At 38.3% G+C, this 19098-nt stretch overlaps 1 protein-coding gene across 2 annotated transcripts; it reads left to right on the forward strand.

Annotated features, from left to right (window-relative positions):
• Positions 1-2623: 2623 nt before the first annotated feature.
• Positions 2624-13896, forward strand: Scp2 (Sarcoplasmic calcium-binding protein 2). 2 transcript variants are annotated; one of them, XM_086840126.1, is made up of 5 exons: positions 2624-2713; positions 8227-8627; positions 10701-10753; positions 11015-11134; positions 12966-13896. In XM_086840126.1, the coding sequence occupies exons 2-5, from the start codon at positions 8570-8572 to the stop codon at positions 13287-13289; spliced, it is 555 nt and encodes a 184-aa protein (XP_086696252.1). In that variant the 5' UTR covers positions 2624-2713; positions 8227-8569; the 3' UTR covers positions 13290-13896. The 2 variants fall into 2 exon arrangements, with proteins under 2 accessions (XP_086696252.1, XP_020816970.1); XM_020961311.2 differs by having other exon boundaries at positions 8434-8627.
• Positions 13897-19098: the final 5202 nt, after the last annotated feature.

The raw sequence follows: 19098 nt of genomic DNA on the forward strand, positions 1-19098 counted from the left end.
CACCACTTGCAGGACATAAGAGACCGGAACGAAACATTGGTAAAACGGTCATCTGCAATAAGCATCAGCTGGCGGAACAGCCTGGAAGTGGAACAGGCGCAGGACACTGGAGCACCAGTGCTGCTCGTGACACCTCTTTAAAAAGATATAGTAGATAGTTTTCATAAAGAAGGACTTACTCCTTCACACCTTTAAAGGATTTTCAAAAGGTATTAAAAGATACTTTTGGTAATTCAAATTCTCTCAAATACTAAACAAATATATGAAATTAAAAGTGAAGTCAAGAAATAGATACTTCTTCGCTTATGTACGTACATATGTATATTCAGATTTTTAAAGGATTTTCAAAAGATATTAAAATATATTTTTCATAATTAAAGTTCTATCAAATGGTAAACAAATATTTTAAATTAAAATTCATTCTTGATATAGATACTTCTTTGTAAATGTTCATTTTTGTGTAGAATTTGTCATTGTAATATTTGGGTAGGAAATAAAAAATTGGTTGTTAAATATAAATGCTATAAAATTTAACATTTCCCAAAATGGCAATGCTTGACATTCTTACCCAGCTGAGACCATTTAAAAAAGGACATTCCGACAGCACTGCGCAGGACACCCGCTGAGCGGCGGCAAAAGCAGCAGGAGCATCAGCAGGATTTGGTCCAGAGTGCGGGGGGTTGGGGTTTGCCCCCTGGTCTCGAGGCGCCTGATAAATTGGCAGCGACATTTCAGCCAAAAACTTGACAATTAACAGCTGAACAGCTAAAATACATGAGCTTCCCGACGATTGTATGCGTCGTCGTCTGCTTTGTGTAATTAAAAGGCTGGAAATTGCTCGGCTTAAATGCTTTTTTTTCTTCTTATTTTCGGGGATGCTGTCGGTTGGTGGTCCACTCTTGGACAAGATTGAATGCGCCACCAGAAATTATGCTGCCAAGTACTTGGTGCTGCCTGCTGCTTGCTGCTTGCCGTTCCTGCTGCCGCTTTTGCTTCTGGTTCTGCAGCAGCTGTTTCTGCCTGTGCCTTTTGGGCCAAATTAACTTTTGGCCAAGCTCTGCTCAGCCTATAGGTCGGTGTATGCAAGTGTGTGCACACTCGCTGGCCGCAGTATGTGTGTGCTCTTCAGCTTATTGTGTGTGTGTCAAGGCTATGCTAAAAATTTGTCCAGAACATTTGCACATTTTGATTTGTTATGTTGTGGTGCACGGCGAGAAAGGCATTGCATCTTGGAAAGTTGCCATAAAGTAGGATAAGGATTCTTATTCTGAAGAGAAAGGATTTAGCTGAAGAAAAGAAACTATATTCTTCATTCTAACTTGACATTTCTGAAGGCACTTTGGATATCTGTGCAACATCTAAATACTAGTCTGGGTTCCTTTACAGCAGAACTTAAGCCACAAAAAAGTTGTACGGAAAGTTTTCCCTTTCCGTTTTATTTCAATTTAATAGAGTAAAAGTTTGAAAGGTAGCTGGAGTCTTTAACTTTGACAAAAGGTGTTTATACCCTTTTAGGGTATTTAAATTTCAGTCAGGAGCTTGTATCGCAAGAAGGAATCATTTCCGACCCTATAAATCATATACATTATTGATTTAAAGCAATAGCTTAATCGATCTAGCTATGTCAAAAAGAAAAATTAATTTTTGCAAAATTTGAAAATTTTTTAAGGGGTTACATCATTAAAAATTATCAAAATTTGACAAAAAATTAAATTTTGTATATTTTAAAATGCAGTATACTGAATTGTTAGCCATATAAAAATTAGCACATAAGCGTTTTCCGAAATGAAATGAATGCATTTTTGGCTTAGTTATGACATTTAAAAAATTTGAATTTACTCATAAAATTATAAAATATCGATTTAATGTATCGATTAAACAAATATTCTTTCTATGTTGATTTGTAGTATATTATTTGTTACATTTAAGAATCAACATACCTTCGTGTTTGGAATTTACCAGTTAGGACGTAAAAATAGAGACAATAACCCTTGTTTTAAAAATTCGTAGCATACTTTCAGAAGTGTTTTAAAACCGTTTAGCATTTTCACCAAGTCGCTTTAAAAATATTCTGTTCAAGAACTGAAAACTGTTAAAAAACTGTTAACCCAAAGCTGAGTAAAATCAAGGAAAACAGAAGGATACGACTCAGTGAGAAATGCTAATCCCTCATTTTCTTTCTCTCTGTTGAAGCTTTTCACCCATAAACCCTCTCAGCACTACATTGTACGGTCTGGCAGCCGATAAGACGTGCGATTTAATTACCAAAATAAAGCGGAATTTACAGGGGCACCCAGCATGGAGTTTTCTGCGAGTGTCAAATCCCAAAACAAACCCATGACCGAATATGCCGCATGCTGATGCCTCCTCGGCTCGTAACAGTGCACGTGGCGGCCAAAAAATAAACTGCACACACACACTCCCCACACACACACACTCACATAGTAACACACACCCTGACAAGTGCAGGCGACGCCAACTGCGGCAGTGACGGCGACTGCGGCAGCAACAGCGATAAGATAAAGCCAACGATGACAAAAGGCACCCAGAACGCCGTCGCCGTCTGCGCCGGCGTCGCTGCCGGGGAATCCCATATAAAAGCCAGTGGCTCCATGGAACGAACATCACAAGACGGCCATCCGCGTTGCCGAGCACACGAGTCCACAGAGTGCAGAGTGCAGTCAGATAACCCAGTCAAGAGCCAGAACCAACGGTAAAGTTAATGTCCAGAAACATTCACATCGCAAAGTGAAAACAAAAAGTGCTGTTTACAGTGTGCAAAATATACAATTTATAAGGGTTATAAATTGATAAAGGTTGATAGATGATACAAATAGTTTAATAAACAATTGATGGGTACTTGACATAATAGTGCAAACTGAGCTTGTGTTTAGAAAAAATTAAGTTGAACCCAAAATCAGCTCGAACTTTTGGGAAAAATAACTAAGTTAACAAGCTACAAAATATTTGAAAAAAAATCTTATTAAAATGTTATTCTAGATTCCTGGAACAACATTTTTTTTGGTGTATTGAAAACATTTCTTAAATCACTACAAAAGTATTTTGTAACTTGGAATTAACTTGGTTATTTTCCAGTTTGAGATATTGCATCTTATTTTTATTTGAATATTAGCTATACATGATTTTTTTCTTTAAGAACAAATAGAACTTACTACACCTAAACATTACTCGTAATTTTTGATACAGATATCTGCATAAGCATTACTATATATTTTTTTTAAAAACCTCCATTATGGATTTACTTTCCATTTCACCCAGTGTATATTATTTTACAAAACCTCAGTCGAAAGTGAGTGTGAGTGCACCTGTGTTTGTGTTCAGAGTTTCCGCCTGCTAGCATAATAATGCCTCAGCAAATTTTTGATATACACACATTTCAAAAACCGACAAAAGAACAAGCGACCAAGAACAAGCCAAAAGTAACGAGCACAAGTGCCCCAAAGAACAAGAACTAAAAGCTGAAAGACTTTTGGCTCAACAGGAACCAGAGGCCCAGTTTTCTTTCGAGTAGTTTTGTGAAAGCCTTGAGCCCGAGATAGGGTGGCGGTTGTCGGTTGGCTTGAGGTGCTTGCTGCCTGTCGGATGGTGAAAACCATCCATCCTCTCGACAATTTAACAACTGGAAGCGAAATTCTTACTTCTCCACCTTGAAAAGCTGCCATAATGAATTCATTGAAAGCGTGGGCAAAGTTTTCTGGCCAACCGAGGAAAAATAACAGCCACAGACAGCCCGAAGGATCTTGGTCCTGGCTGTCCAGTTGTGCAGCTGTCCAGCTGTCCAGCTGTAGTTTCTTGCCCATTACTCATAGAAATCCAGGGTGTTTGGTATTGGTCTAAGAGGTGTTGATATCTACTTTAGTTTACATTGAAATAGTTAGAAATGCATACACAAGAATGTCTTAAAATTGGTTTTCAAACAAAATATGTTTTATAATGTACTTCAAGTCATCTTCTAAAGTGTTAAATCAATCAGTATTCCATGGTCGGGACCCTGAACCAGGCTAGGCTTCTCTCTTATTTTGTCCATCTTTCCGAGGGCTTGTTGTTTGGCCAGGCATGCGTCGGTGGCCTTAGGCCGCGCATTGTCTCCTCCTTCGCGGCGACTGAAAATTAAATGTAAATTAATGCAAATTACACAGAATTACTGCGAGCAGGGCAGCAGTGCAACAAAAGAAACCGAAGGCAGATAGCGCGGACGAGTCCCCGTGCGCCCATTGCTCCGGAGCTGCATCAGCAGATAAAGAGCAAACGACGACGCCACTTGCATTGTCTATTATTTTAAATTGGCTGCGCAAATTTACGGCAGCACAAAAGTAATTAGCGACCGTTGAAAAGTGTGCCACCAGAGCGAGCGGGTAACTCGAATCGGGAATGAAAATGAAGAGAATAAAAATGGAAAATCCATTGGGTCATCTGGTCACCGGACAGCTGCCCATGAACGGGATTGGGGATTGTGCTGCTGGATTAAGAGCTGCCTGGATCGGTATAGATTTTCGCTCAAACCCAGGCCCAGGGAGCTGTCAGCAGCCTTGAATGTGCCACCCGATGCAATCAAAACAATTACAATTTGTCCACAAATCGGAATGCGAATCGATCAATCCCCAGTGTCGGCGTGTAGCATACTTCTTTACAGCCCGGGACAGAAGTGTGTTTCACAAACTGTCAACTATCCCAAAGCCATGCCTGCATTTTCATGAATTTATTCCATCATAATTTATGAGTTCTCTCCCCGGGCCCAGCTTCGTTTTTGCGTTTTTGCATAATAAACACATTGAAAGCCATACAAAAAAGAATGAGTTTATGCAAATCAAATTGTGTTGATAAACGGCCAGTTGAACTGAACTCTGTACTGAACCTCTGCCCAGGGGGTTGGGCGGGGGCGTTCTCTAATTTGATTGCCCAATAAATTGTTGAATCAAATCAGCCCCTTCCACTAGAGACGCAATTAAAAGCATTGATGTCTTCATATTGAAATTTATAACTTCGCAGATGGGTATTTATTGCCCGCGATGCCATATTAAATGACGGAAAGTTCCGCCATTTTTGCCTCATATTCACGTTATTAGAACAATCTCAAAGGGAACCCAATTAACGAGCTTTCTCGTTCGGTGACGTTGGCTAATGTGGTCGCCTCGTACCACAAAAGCCGACGCAGTTTTGTGGCTGGCAGCGCGTGGCCTTTATGCCTTGGCGCATGAGTATTGGTAATTAATGGAGCATAGCAGCGAAATAAAGGCCTCGGCCGCAAAAACGCACACAACACGGCGTATGCGTAATGTGCTCGCCCGAATGACACAGCCTGCGAGCCCGACTGTTCGCTGGTTTAACTGAAAAACAAATGGCGGCGATGAATTCAATTTGTGCGCATATTTAATTATTAATTTCAGGGATAAATAGTGCTCGTGTAAGGCTATTAAAAGGCTTTAAATTCCCATGGCCATTTCCGATTGCCAGTGAAAGGCGATTCCGATTGCGATTCCGATGCATTGGCTTAAATTACACCTGTCAGGCGGAGTCCAAGCCAAAGTTTGCAGTGAAAAGCGCGCCAAATTGAATTTCACACTTTTTGCGTGTCGTCCTTCTGCCGCCTGCTTTTAGCCAGTTGAGATGTGGATTATATTTCAGCATACATTTTTTATTGCGTTCCACTCACACACACTCACATACTCCACCCCTCTTCGCTTTCACCTGATGTTAATTGACGCGCACGTAGCAAATTAATGAACTGTGACAGGCCGATTTATATGTACATCGCGATGTGTCCAGAAATACTAAATGAAGTTGACATTACCAGCCACATTGTGTGAAAAAATCACAAAATCGAAATTATTAATATATTCATTTAACCAGCCATTTATTCCATCCAAATAATTGTCAAGATTAATTTTTATGACAGTGGATTCTGTAAAAACAATTAACTTTGCCAGGGTAGATATAATCCAATTTAATTTGAGTTAAGATTAATCGTTATGAGGGCAAGTTTAATGTAAGTTTTTATGAGTATTCTGAGGGCCCTTGTAAAATAATTGAAGTGTCAGTAAGATTAGTTAAATATTTATTGATATTTTATTATTACAGCGTAAGTCTTTATAAACCCACTAACCGATTTTCTATCTAGCTTAAAATCAGATTTGATGATTCTAGAGGTGTAAACTTAACATACATACATATATCAAGGACTCTACTTCCAGAAACGACTTTTAATTTAACGTTTATGAGAATTACATTTGCTTTTACAACCACACTTAAAACTCGACCTCATTTTTTAGTGCCTGCAAAGCCATCTTCGATTCCCGTGGGCGAAATAACTATATTTATTCTTCCCAAACTGCAAAGTTTGGCGACACTTTTGCCTTGGCGTCTAAGAAAACCCAACCTTTTGCTCGACCTTTTGCTGTTATAATAGAATAATATTGGCTCAAGTAAAAGGTAAATTTACCTGCACTTGACCAAAAGCCATTCTTTAGCCAGGGATCGGGTTGGCTTTTTTCAATTTGCCGCTCAGCAGCATATCCAATTGGCGACTCGGAGATATTCCATTTAATTTCATTTCCGGGGAAAACTGCATTTACCCGAAAAAGGCAGCACGGCGTGTGGTGCTCTGTTAGCGCCGGTGGCTCCATCAGCCATCAGCCATCGGCTCTTGGCCATCGGCGGTCTCCTGGCCAGCTCCTCCTAGCTGCCGTTGTCATGTCCATTGCATTCCACTTTCCACTTGACATCCTCGGTGCAATTTCCCTCTGTTGTGGAATTATGCTTTACCTTCGCTTTCAGCCGCTCCAAGCTGAGCTGAATAAATGGCGTCCCCGAAACTAAACTAAAGCAAATATTTACGCTGTTTATGCGAAGCACATTTACCAGAGGCAGAGTAATGAAAAGCAGAGAAAAGCATAAAGCACAAAACAGCACCGCAGAAATTTAGTAATTTTCTAGAAGGTTCCTAAACAATTAAGTTTAAAGTTGACACTAAAACAATATAACTTAACCTTAGAAAAGTATCTTTCCTGAAATCTTTAATACTAAATTAATATACATTTTCCTAAAGAACCTATTTAGAATTTGCATTCAATTCTGGGTGCAGCTAGAAAAAACCTTTAAAGGCATTCGTAATTTAAGAATAAGTTCTTTGAGTTTTGAAACCAAATTTCGTGTTGTTTCACCCACAGAATAATTTTAAATATGTAATCGCGGGGAATAAGTAAGCGAATTCCCAAAGTCGGCCCCAAACTGGGTCAATTTTGTATGTTGGCAAAATAAGAAATTCATGAAATGCCTACCATAAACGCTCTCTGACTGTGACAGTTTTTGCCGAGCGGCAGTTAGGCAAACACGAGGCTTTCAGGCTTTCAGCACTGGCAATGTCCTGGCTAGGTCCTTTGATGTTGGGGCCTCCGTTTAGTGCGTCTGCCGCTGCCAAGATACATTCCACAACGGAATGTGTGCACATATAGTTGTTCTGTCTAATTTAGCACATGGCCCTGCCTGGCATCTCGCTTTCTGATTGAAGGTTAAATGAGCCATGAGCCGTACTCACAGGGGGCGGGGCCCGTGCCCGGGGGCAGTCTGAGCCAAAGCCATTCGCCTGCATTTGTGTCGCATTTAGCTCTGCACTCGACCCGCCGCCCTCTCCCCTTTTCCTTCAGGATGCAGGATGCATTTGCATTACTCGCAGCTCGCATCCTTAGACAGTCTTCTTTTATTTCCTCCGACCGAATTAGCTGCCATAAACTAAGCCAGTCAACTAGAGCAAACCCAATCCGTTTTCCTGCTTCTGGTCTGGGTCTTGGTCTTGGACTGGTTGTGGCTCTGCTTTTGGTTCTGGTTCTGCTTTTGCGCCTGCACCCAAAGAAATAAATTACGAGTAATTTAAAAGCTAAAGTTATGGCAAATAAAACTTAGAAGTTTTCTTTGTAAGTATTCGAGTTCATTTGTATTCTAGGAACTGGACCAGTTAGATCTAGATTTCTGGAGAAAGGATTTTAGAGTTATACAAAGTGTAATTTTCAAATCAGAAACTGAATCAACAAAACATCTTGCTTGAACGATCGTTTTTCTATTATTTAAAAAATATATTTCGAGTTCTTTCTATATCTACAACTTATTTTTAAAGTGCAATACAATTATTGTCTAGTTTAAACCATTTTAAGTATTTATTCAATTACAATTTCCTCGTTTTTTCTTTGATTGTGGCTCTGTTGGTTTTAGGTTCGCTTCTCCGTGACTGTTATTTTTACGAGACGACCTTCCCGGCGGGACCACCCCTAATTGAGACAGAGAGACCGAGGGGTGGGCTTTAAATTTAAACACAGTCTCGTTTCGGAATACACTTAATTTGCTATTTTTATGCGACTCTTATACCACTCCCCCCATGCTTGTGTGTAATTGTGTATTCCGAATTGTTTGTCGTTGCAGCTACAGCTTCCCATTTCTCAATTCGAAATTCGCATTTCCGTTTAGCGAGTGAGGCTGCAACACAGTGGAGAGCCAATAAAAGCGCTGTAAATAAAACGACCGCGGACGAAACAGGAATAGCAACAACAGCACAATAATGTCGATCTCCGATTTCCGCAAAAAGAAGCTTCTCTTCCTGTTCAATGTGTTCTTCGGTGAGTATTTATCAGGATGATGAATGGCCCTCCGAAAAGGGTACAGGGAGTTTTGCAAAGACAGACCGCACGAGCTGTCGATTTTATGGGGTGTGTCCGAGTTATTGCCACTTCTGCAGCTCATTTTTCGAGGGGGGCAAGCTGTGAAAACTTTAGATTAGATTGCATTTCAACTGGTTGGAAGAGCTTTAATAGGATTAACTCACAACACACACCGGCATCTGGCCAGTAGATAGAGCAGACGAAGCTGCCTTAAAGTCAGTCATAAAATCCGCCAGAGATATTTGCATCAGTGCAGTCAATAAAAAGAGAAGTGCAAATCAGGCATTTACAAATTGGAGTGTTAAAAAGCGTATATTTTGAATACCAAATATGAGTTTGTAGTCCTTATTTACATTCTCTTGGATGGAAGCATTCTTAAAAGCTAAAATCTTGATCCTACCTATTTCAAAAATTTATTTATTTCCAAGCTAAAATATTCATAATATTACCTGCATAGATTAGCAGCATTTTCGTTTTCGTCTTAATCTCCTTCATCTGCGATGTGCACACATCGCGTATACTTAATATGCCAAGTGCGTATACGTAATAAAACAAGTGTCTGCGTCGAGAGTGTTCTGTTCCATGCTTAATGCACTGAAGTGTTTGCCAGCGAGCAAACTCAAACAAAACTTGCCAATTTAAATTGAATTAAAACGCAATGCAAATGCCGAAAGGAAGAAGTTTCGAGCAGGAAGCGCTCACAAGTAGGCAACGCTTCGTACCGTGTGCAAAGGTTAAGTGCTTTTCAATTATGACTAATTCACCGGAGCGGTTGGCTCATCCTTAACACATAGTACTTGTCCTTCCTCCCCCCCCCCAACTTGGCTCAATGCCCGCCCCTGCGACAGCAGCTGGTCAGGCAATAAAAAAAGGACACAGGCATGGGAAAAAAAATGGAACCAACTTTGGAAAGCCAAAGCTTATATACCCTTGCAGCTTGCAATCGAATTATAAGCTTAAAATATTCCCATTCTCTGTCCATATTTTTATTTTACTATTTTTTTCACAAGTCAAAGTATAAAAATCTCATTACTCAGCCAAAAAAGCATTAATTTCAATTCCGAAACCATTCCCATGTTAGTTTTTATTAGGTTTATAAATCTGCATACTATATTAAGAATGTTAGAAAATTAAAATTTTTGCAAATTTTTGACAATTTTAATGATGTAACCCCTTATAAAATGTTGAAATTTTGGAAAATTCTGAAAAAAATAAATTTTGACCGTACAAAGTTGGATCGATTCAGCTGTTAATCCTGATCAATAATATATATGATTTATAGGGTCGTAAATGACTCTTACACTGCGTTACATGCTTCCAACTAAAGTTAAAGTACCCTGTAAGGGTATTAAAATAGGGTCATAAAACGCAAGCTCCAAATACTTGACACTGGCACTGAAGTGCCCGTTTGCACACCGTTGCAAATGATAATGACACGCCCGCATGGCCAAAAGCCAAATCCTGCACTCGAAAAGAAAGTTGCACTTTTCTTTTTTGACTTTAACGAGACTTGGATATAATATTAGTTTGGTGTAGAAAATAGGGAAATGTTGGTCATTTATTTAGGGGTATTATTTTTCCAAACTTTAAGGTTCCCCAAGTGGCAGGAACACTACATATTCTATAGATTTATGAAGATATCATATGGCAAAAGGAATTATTGCTAGAGTAAAGACTTCTTTTTATTCCGAGTGTGTGGTCTGTGCTGAAGTGGCTGGGTCCTCCGGATAGGAAAAGGCTTTCCACCCACGAGGCCGTGCAGTTTTGTTGATGTTCACACCGGAACTTTGTCGCAGCTGGCCACGAAATCCGTTCATTGTTCATCGCTCTATTCTTTTGCTCATTTCTCATTTTTTTTTTTCTTTTTGTGACATTTTTTCGTCTGCCCTTGTTTTGGGTTTTGGCCTGGACCCGGACCCGCACCCGAACTGACCAATGCAAACAATGTGGGACAACAACATGCAATTTACGCCGCGATTGGCTCGAAAATAACAACGATGCGCCGAAATGTCGGAATGCGTGCCGCAACAGATGTGAACCAAAGCGGGGAAATCGACGTTAAGGACTTCGAGCTGGCCATCGAGGTAAGTGGAGCGGAAGTGCTGCAGGCAAACAAATTTGAATATATTTTTTGGTAAAAGAAAACGAATGCGAATGCGAATACGAAAACGAGCAGTGCATCGAATATGCGATACTTACATCAACAAAAAAACAAAGCGCAAATGTTGGCAATGCTTTTTGGCCATTTGCATGCAGTTTTTTTATGTGCTGCCATTGCAACTTGGCCAACAGATAACTCAATTTGGGAGTACGGTACTGACTGTTATTGTTTCTGCCATTTGCAGCGCGTTTGCAAGCTGCGCGGCTGGGCGAAGGACACGCCGAAGAACAAGGAGACGTACGATGTGATGATGGAAATCTGGACTGGCCTGCGATCGAAGGCCGACAAGGATAACGACGGACAGGTGAGTTGCGGATGCCAGAAAAGGGCAACTACAAGTGTCAAGTGATTCGGTTTTTTTGTCGAGCGAATCTGGCTCCATTGTCAGTAAAATCCATGGACTGCACTCGATGCCATTGTGAAGGTAACTGACAAGTGTGCAGGACACCCTCCCACACACACACACACCCACATACACACGGCTCACGTGCGACACAGCACATTACAATGTCCTTCGCAAAAAGCGGAAGAAATATTCGTTCATAAATTTCCCTTTTTATTGGTGAGGCATACCAAGCAGGGGGCGGCAGTAAACAAATTCCCTGCCTGCGGGCGGAAATTGAATTGTGAATTATTTGAGCATTGCAATCTGAATTCCGGCCGAGGACTTTCTTTCCCTCTCATTTCTAGTTTTCCAACAATGCCCGCCGCCTTCTGCTCATTTCCCAAAGACAAACTTTTGTCATAGACTGCGGGTTTTCCCTGCCTCTATACCGCCGCAATGCCCCAAATGCCATAAACGCAGCACCAGTGCAGCAAATTAAATTATAATCCGAAACCCACTCCACTCTACGTTCAATATCAACAAACGGCGACCAAAACCCGCAACAATGCGATACAAAGCGAGCAGAAATTGAAATGTCAGTCCGGCAAAACCTCGGCTTAATTCTATTGGCGCGCGCCCGAGTTACGGGTACGGGTACGGGTATGGGGTTACGGGTTACGGGTTACGGCTACGGGCTTTAGGTTATGGGTTACTGGTTACGGGCCCGCTTTACGGATATTTTGTGCGCAAACGAACCCCAATGAGGTAGCGGCGGAACTTCGCCTGCCACAAAGCCACAAAAGTTCTGGCCACCGGCCAAGGAACTTGACGGAGTTTGCTGCCAAAATATGCCAAAAGCCTCTGCCATTGTTGGTCCTTCTTTGTCGGCAGTCGGAGCCCTAAACCATCCAGCTTGAGATTTATTGTTCGCCCTCCAACAGCAATTCAAGGAGGAGCACGTGCCGTGTCACGGTTTCCAGTTGAATCAAGAACTAAAGTTTGGCAACCCACACGTGTCCAATCAGGATCCACAAAAAGTTGGTTTATTACAAGATTATTATTAGTTCACAGTCAGGAGAAGTTTTTTGTGCAGTTCCCTAAAGGATCAATTAGAAATCCATACTATTTTCCTTCAAGAAGACATATCAGACTCAAACCTTCTTTTGAGATTGCGTATACGCATCTCTATATTTTCACAGGGTCAAGGATTCGGGTCCTGACTCGCAGTCAATTTAGTGTCTGAAAGTGTCTGACACATAAACATAAAAATATGCAGTTAGCTCGAATTGCTGTTTAGAGTTCTCTCTGCAGGGCGAAGTGGCCGGGAGTGAGCTGCCAATTGGCATTACAAGTGGCTGTGTTCCCGGTCAGTCGGACACAACCCTCGCACTTATTTATGGCCGTATTAAAACATGCCAAAACGTAGCAACTGGCCACAATTAATGGGGCTGGGGATGCGCCACCGATGTACTGCAGTCGAAGGAGCTCGGTCAGCCAAGTTGGTCAAGGTGGTGGCGACTGTCGATGTTGCGGTAATTGCCATCGCTCGGCATTGTATCGGCGGGGGCAGCTACGAAAATGTTAATATCGCCTCGCTAGGCAGCGGATAGAGGATAAAGCTAAGCGGAGGGCATAAATTTCACGCCCCCCAGAGCAGCCATAACCGAATCCGCTTAATAGGCATGGAGGGTGATGTTTTATGGGGAATCTCCGCCGGAGGCGACGCCTGCTAATGGTCTTTTCAGCACGGGGCGGAATGCATAAATCTGGGCAATCTCGATACCTCATCCTCATCTATGGACTCTTTCAGGTCAGCGTCGACGAGTGGTGCAACATGTGGGACGCCTATGCCAAGGATCCGAGCAGCGTGATGGACTGGCAGAACGCCTACATGAACTTCATGTTCGACCTGGAGGACGCCTCCCATGACGGCGGCATCGACGTGACCGAGTTCACGCTGGTCTGCTCCAGCTACGGCCTGGAGAAGACCGAGTGCGAGGAGGCCTTCAGCAAGATGGCCCAGGGCCAGAGCGACGTCACCCGGGAGCAGTTCGCCGCCTTGTGGAAGGAGTACTTTGCCGCCGAGGACGTGAATGCGCCGGGCAACTTTATCTTCGGCAAGACCAGCTTCTAAGCCCGACTCTGCCAACAAACTCAAGCACGACACTGGCCATCCTGAACGAGTGCAGCGAGTGTAATTGCGACCCTGGCCATACTGAATGCATGCAACAAGTGAAATTATTATTAACAATTAATATAAATATAAATGTATTAGCGATAGAGGAGGCCGGCGATCTCGACGCCCCCCATTTGATGCTCCGTCGTTGTTAGTTGAGTGTTGTTTTCTCTCCAAGAATCTCAAGTTTTTTGCCCAATTCAACGTTCTAATTTAGTAGCGTAATCTGTCAGTAACTGTAACAGTAACCTATTTATATTTTATATACCAAAGCTACGAGCAATATGCAAGCAAAGCAGCCGAAAAGAGCTATCTCTACACATACATATATATGCAAAAGTGTACCTTTACGAACTATGACTATATCTTAGACACGATATCAATTACGAGGTAGGATCGACCTGATCCGTATCAATGTGGTGCGTAAATTAAATCAATTAACTGTCAAGTTGTTTATGTGTGTGTAGTCGTCGTTTATCGTCTCGCATCTATGGCGTATAAATTTAAATGTAAATGTAAAGTGTTCCAAGAAATTACAACAATAAAATCAAAGTATCTACACGAACTGCTTGTCTTTTAATTTGGATTTATAATGGTTTCAGGTATGGGGCAGGGCAGGGCAGGGCAGGGCAGCGCCTTAACTACGATATAATCAATGTTTGCCGACCACTTTATTTGAAAATTAAGGATTACTGTCCGTGGCCAGACTTACTTGGGAATGGTTTGCGGGTGAGTAATTTATGCTGGACTGGGCTGACAGCACTTAATTGGAGTCCTTGCTGATAAAATAGTAAATTAAAGTGTGTGAATCGGATGTAGTAAGCTGAAAATATAATACCTTCAAAAATATTGATGGTATTAATGACACCTTCAATGTGTAACATGGTTCCGACTGAAATTCTAATACAATTCTTTTGGACCATATTAATTATATTTTTATATGAAAATTACTTCGGCAAATAAAAGTTTAAAAACTGCTTAATTCACCAAAATAAAGTATTAATTTCAATTCGAAAAGCTGCCCTATGTTAGTTTTTATTAGGATAATAAATCAGCATACTCCATTTCAAAATGTAGAAAATTCATTTTTTTTTTTATAAATTTTTGACAATTTTTATGATGTAACCCCTTATCATTTTTTTCAAAAAAAAAAAAAAATTCAGAAAATTTATTTCAATCGGACATAGTTAGATTGATTCAGCTGTTGATTAAAAATAAATATAATTTATGGGGTCAGAAATGACTCCAGTGTTTTGCAAACATCATAACTAAGCTACAAATGTGTTAATTTTAATAAGGAAAACTGTTCTGTGCTAGTTTTTATAGCGCTAACAAATCTGCATACTGCGTTTTAAAATTTAAAATATTCAATTTTTTGTCGAATTTAGCAAATTTTAATGATGTAACCCCTTATCTTTTTTTCAAATTTCGAAAAAAATGCAAACATTTACTTTTCCACTAGACATGGCTAGATCGATTCTGCTGTTCATTCTGAACAATAATTAATATGATTTATAGGGTCGGAAATGATTTCTTCATTGTGTTATGAGCTTCCGATTAATACTAATACCCAGCAAAAAGGTATAAAAACAGGCAATTATTTAAAAAATTCATTGTTTTGCAAACATCAAAACTAAGCCAAAAATGCGTTAATTTCAATTCGGAAAACTGTTCTGTTCTAGTTTTTGTAGCACTAACAAATCTACATACTGCGTTTGTTGATGCTGTTTAAAGTTTCGGACTAAAATTATAATAACCAGAAAAAAGGTATAAAAACTAGCATTTTTTGTAAAAATTCAGTGTTTTGCAAACATCATAACTAAGCTAAAAATGCGTTAATTTCAATTTGGAAAGCTGTTCTGTGCTAATTTTTATATCGCTAACAAATCTGCATACTGCGTTTTAAAATTTAAAAAATTCAATTTTTTGTCGAATTTAGCAAATTTTAATGATGTAACCCCTTATCTTTTTTTCAAATTTCAAAAAAAATGCAAACATTTATTTTTCCACTAGACATGGCTAGATCGATTATGCTGTTCATTCTGAACAATAATTAATATGATTTATAGGGTCGGAAATGATTTCTTCATTGTGTTATGAGCTTCCGATTAATACTAATACCCAGCAAAAAGGTATAAAAACAGGCAATTATTTAAAAAATTCATTGTTTTGCAAACATCAAAACTAAGCCAAAAATGCGTTAATTTCAATTCGGAAAACTGTTCTGTGCTAGTTTTTGTAGCACTAACAAATCTACATACTGCGTTTGTTGATGCTGTTTAAAGTTTCGGACTAAAATTATAATAACCAGAAAAAACGTATCAAAACTAGCATTTTTTGTAAAAATGCAGTGCTTTGCAAACATCATAACTGAGCCAAAAATGCGTTAATTTCAATTCGGAAAACTGTTCTGTGCTAGTTTTTGTAGCACTAACAAATCTGCATACTTCGTTTGTTGATGCTGTTTAAAGTTTCGGACTAAAATTATAATAACCAGAAAAAATGTATAAAAACTAGCATTTTTTGTAAAAATTCAGTGTTTTGCAAACATCATAACTAAGCTAAAAATGCGTTCATTTCAATTTGGAAAGCTGTTCTGTGCTAATTTTTATATCGCTAACAAATCTGCATACTGCGTTTTAAAATTTAAAATATTCAATTTTTTGTCGAATTTAGCAAATTTTAATGATGTAACCCCTTATCTTTTTTTCAAATTTCGAAAAAAATGCAAACATTTACTTTTCCACTAGACATGGCTAGATCGATTCTGCTGTTCATTCTGAACAATAATTAATATGATTTATAGGGTCGGAAATGATTTCTTCATTGTGTTATGAGCTTCCGATTAATACTAATACCCAGCAAAAAGGTATAAAAACAGGCAATTATTTAAAAAATTCATTGTTTTGCAAACATCATAACTAAGCCAAAAATGCGTTAATTTCAATTCGGAAAACTGTTCTGTGCTAGTTTTTGTAGCACTAACAAATCTACATACTGCGTTTGTTGATGCTGTTTAAAGTTTCGGACTAAAATTATAATAACCAGAAAAAAGGTATCAAAACTAGCATTTTTTGTAAAAATTCAGTGCTTTGCAAACATCATAACTAAGCTAAAAATGCGTTAATTTTAATTCGGAAAACTGTTCTGTGCTAGTTTTTATAGCACTAACAAATCTACATACTGCGTTTGTTGTTGCTGTTTAAAGTTTCGGACTAAAATTATAATAACCAGAAAAAAGGTATAAAAACTAGCATTTTTTGTAAAAATTCAGTGTTTTGCAAACATCATAACTAAGCTAAAAATGCGTGCATTTCAATTTGGAAAGCTGTTCTGTGCTAATTTTTATATCGCTAACAAATCTGCAAACTGCGTTTTAAAATTTAAAAAATTCAATTTTTTGTCGAATTTAGCAAATTTTAATGATGTAACCCCTTATCTTTTTTTCAAATTTCGAAAAAAATGCAAACATTTATTTTTCCACTAGACATGGCTAGATCGATTCTGCTGTTCATTCTGAACAATAATGTATATGATTTATAGGGTCGGAAATGATTCCTTCATTGTGTTATGAGCTTCCGATTAATACTAATACCCAGCAAAAAGGTATAAAAACAGGCAATTATTTAAAAAATTCATTGTTTTGCAAACATCTTAACTAAGCCAAAAATGCGTTAATTTCAATTCGGAAAACTGTTCTGTGCTAGTTTTTGTAGCACTAACAAATCTACATACTGCGTTTGTTGATGCTGTTTAAAGTTTCGGGCTAAAATTATAATAACCACAAAAAAGGTATAAAAACTAGCATTTTTTGTAAAAATTCAGTGTTTTGCAAACATCATAACTAAGCCAAAAATGCGTTAATTTCAATTCGGAAAACTGTTCTGTGCTAGTTTTTGTAGCACTAACAAATCTACATACTGCGTTTGTTGATGCTGTTTAAAGTTTCGGACTAAAATTATAATAACCAGAAAAAAGGTATTAAAACTAGCATTTTTTGTAAAAATTCAGTGTTTTGCAAACATCATAACTAAGCTAAAAATGCGTTCATTTCAATTTGGAAAGCTGTTCTGTGCTAATTTTTATATCGCTAACAAATCTGCATACTGCGTTTTAAAATTTAAAAAATTCAATTTTTTGTCGAATTTAGCAAATTTTAATGATGTAACCCCTTATCTTTTTTTCAAATTTCGAAAAAAATGCAAACATTTATTTTTCCACTAGACATGGCTAGATCGATTCTGCTGTTCATTCTGAACAATAATATATATGATTTATAGGGTCGGAAATGATTCCTTCATTGTGTTATGAGCTTCCGATTAATACTAATACCCAGCAAAAAGGTATAAAAACAGGCAATTATTTAAAAAATTCATTGTTTTGCAAACATCAAAACTAAGCCAAAAATGCGTTAATTTCAATTCGGAAAACTGTTCTGTGCTAGTTTTTGTAGCACTAACAAATCTACATACTGCGTTTGTTGATGCTGTTTAAAGTTTCGGGCTAAAATTATAATAACCACAAAAAAGGTATAAAAACTAGCATTTTTTGTAAAAATTCAGTGTTTTGCAAACATCATAACTAAGCCAAAAATGCGTTAATTTCAATTCGGAAAACTGTTCTGTGCCAGTTTTTGTAGCACTAACAAATCTACATACTGCGTTTGTTGATGCTGTTTAAAGTTTCGGACTAAAATTATAATAACCAGAAAAAAGGTATTAAATCTAGCATTTTTTGTAAAAATTCAGTGTTTTGCAAACATCATAACTAAGCTAAAAATGCGTTCATTTCAATTTGGAAAGCTGTTCTGTGCTAATTTTTATATCGCTAACAAATCTACAAACTGCGTTTTAAAATTTAAAAAATTCAATTTTTTGTCGAATTTAGCAAATTTTAATGATGTAACCCCTTATCTTTTTTTCAAATTTCGAAAAAAATGCAAACATTTATTTTTCCACTAGACATGGCTAGATCGATTCTGCTGTTCATTCTGAACAATAATATATATGATTTATAGGGTCGGAAATGATTCCTTCATTGTGTTATGAGCTTCCGATTAATACTAATACCCAGCAAAAAGGTATAAAAACAGGCAATTATTTAAAAAATTCATTGTTTTGCAAACATCATAACTAAGCCAAAAATGCGTTAATTTCAATTCGGAAAACTGTTCTGTGCTAGTTTTTGTAGCACTAACAAATCTACATACTGCGTTTGTTGATGCTGTTTAAAGTTTCGGACTAAAATTATAATAACCAGAAAAAAGGTATAAAAACTAGCATTTTTTGTAAAAATTCAGTGTTTTGCAAACATCATAACTAAGCTAAAAATGCGTTCATTTCAATTTGGAAAGCTGTTCTGTGCTAATTTTTATATCGCTAACAAATCTGCATACTGCGTTTTAAAATTTAAAAAATTCAATTTTTTGTCGAATTTAGCAAATTTTAATGATGTAACCCCTTATCTTTTTTTCAAATTTCGAAAAAAATGCAAACATTTATTTTTCCACTAGACATGGCTAGATCGATTCTGCTGTTCATTCTGAACAATAATATATATGATTTATAGGGTCGGAAATGATTCCTTCATTGTGTTATGAGCTTCCGATTAATACTAATACCCAGCAAAAAGGTATAAAAACAGGCAATTATTTAAAAAATTCATTGTTTTGCAAACATCATAACTAAGCCAAAAATGCGTTAATTTCAATTCGGAAAACTGTTCTGTGCTAGTTTTTGTAGCACTAACAAATCTACATACTGCGTTT

Source organism: Drosophila serrata, unplaced genomic scaffold (genome assembly GCF_035046125.1).
Source record: "Drosophila serrata isolate PLE 108 unplaced genomic scaffold, ASM3504612v1 contig_382, whole genome shotgun sequence".
Lineage (NCBI taxonomy): Eukaryota > Metazoa > Arthropoda > Insecta > Diptera > Drosophilidae > Drosophila > Drosophila serrata.

Bases quoted from the DNA above. Each gene is read 5' to 3' on its own strand.
- Scp2 (XM_086840126.1), top strand. From the start codon at position 8,570: ATGTCGATCTCCGATTTCCGCAAAAAGAAGCTTCTCTTCCTGTTCAAT. The intron at 8,628-10,700 runs GTGAGTATTTAT...GTGCCGCAACAG, and splicing joins CCTGTTCAATGTGTTCTTCG to ATGTGAACCAAAGCGGGGAA. The intron at 10,754-11,014 runs GTAAGTGGAGCG...TGCCATTTGCAG, and splicing joins ACTTCGAGCTGGCCATCGAG to CGCGTTTGCAAGCTGCGCGG.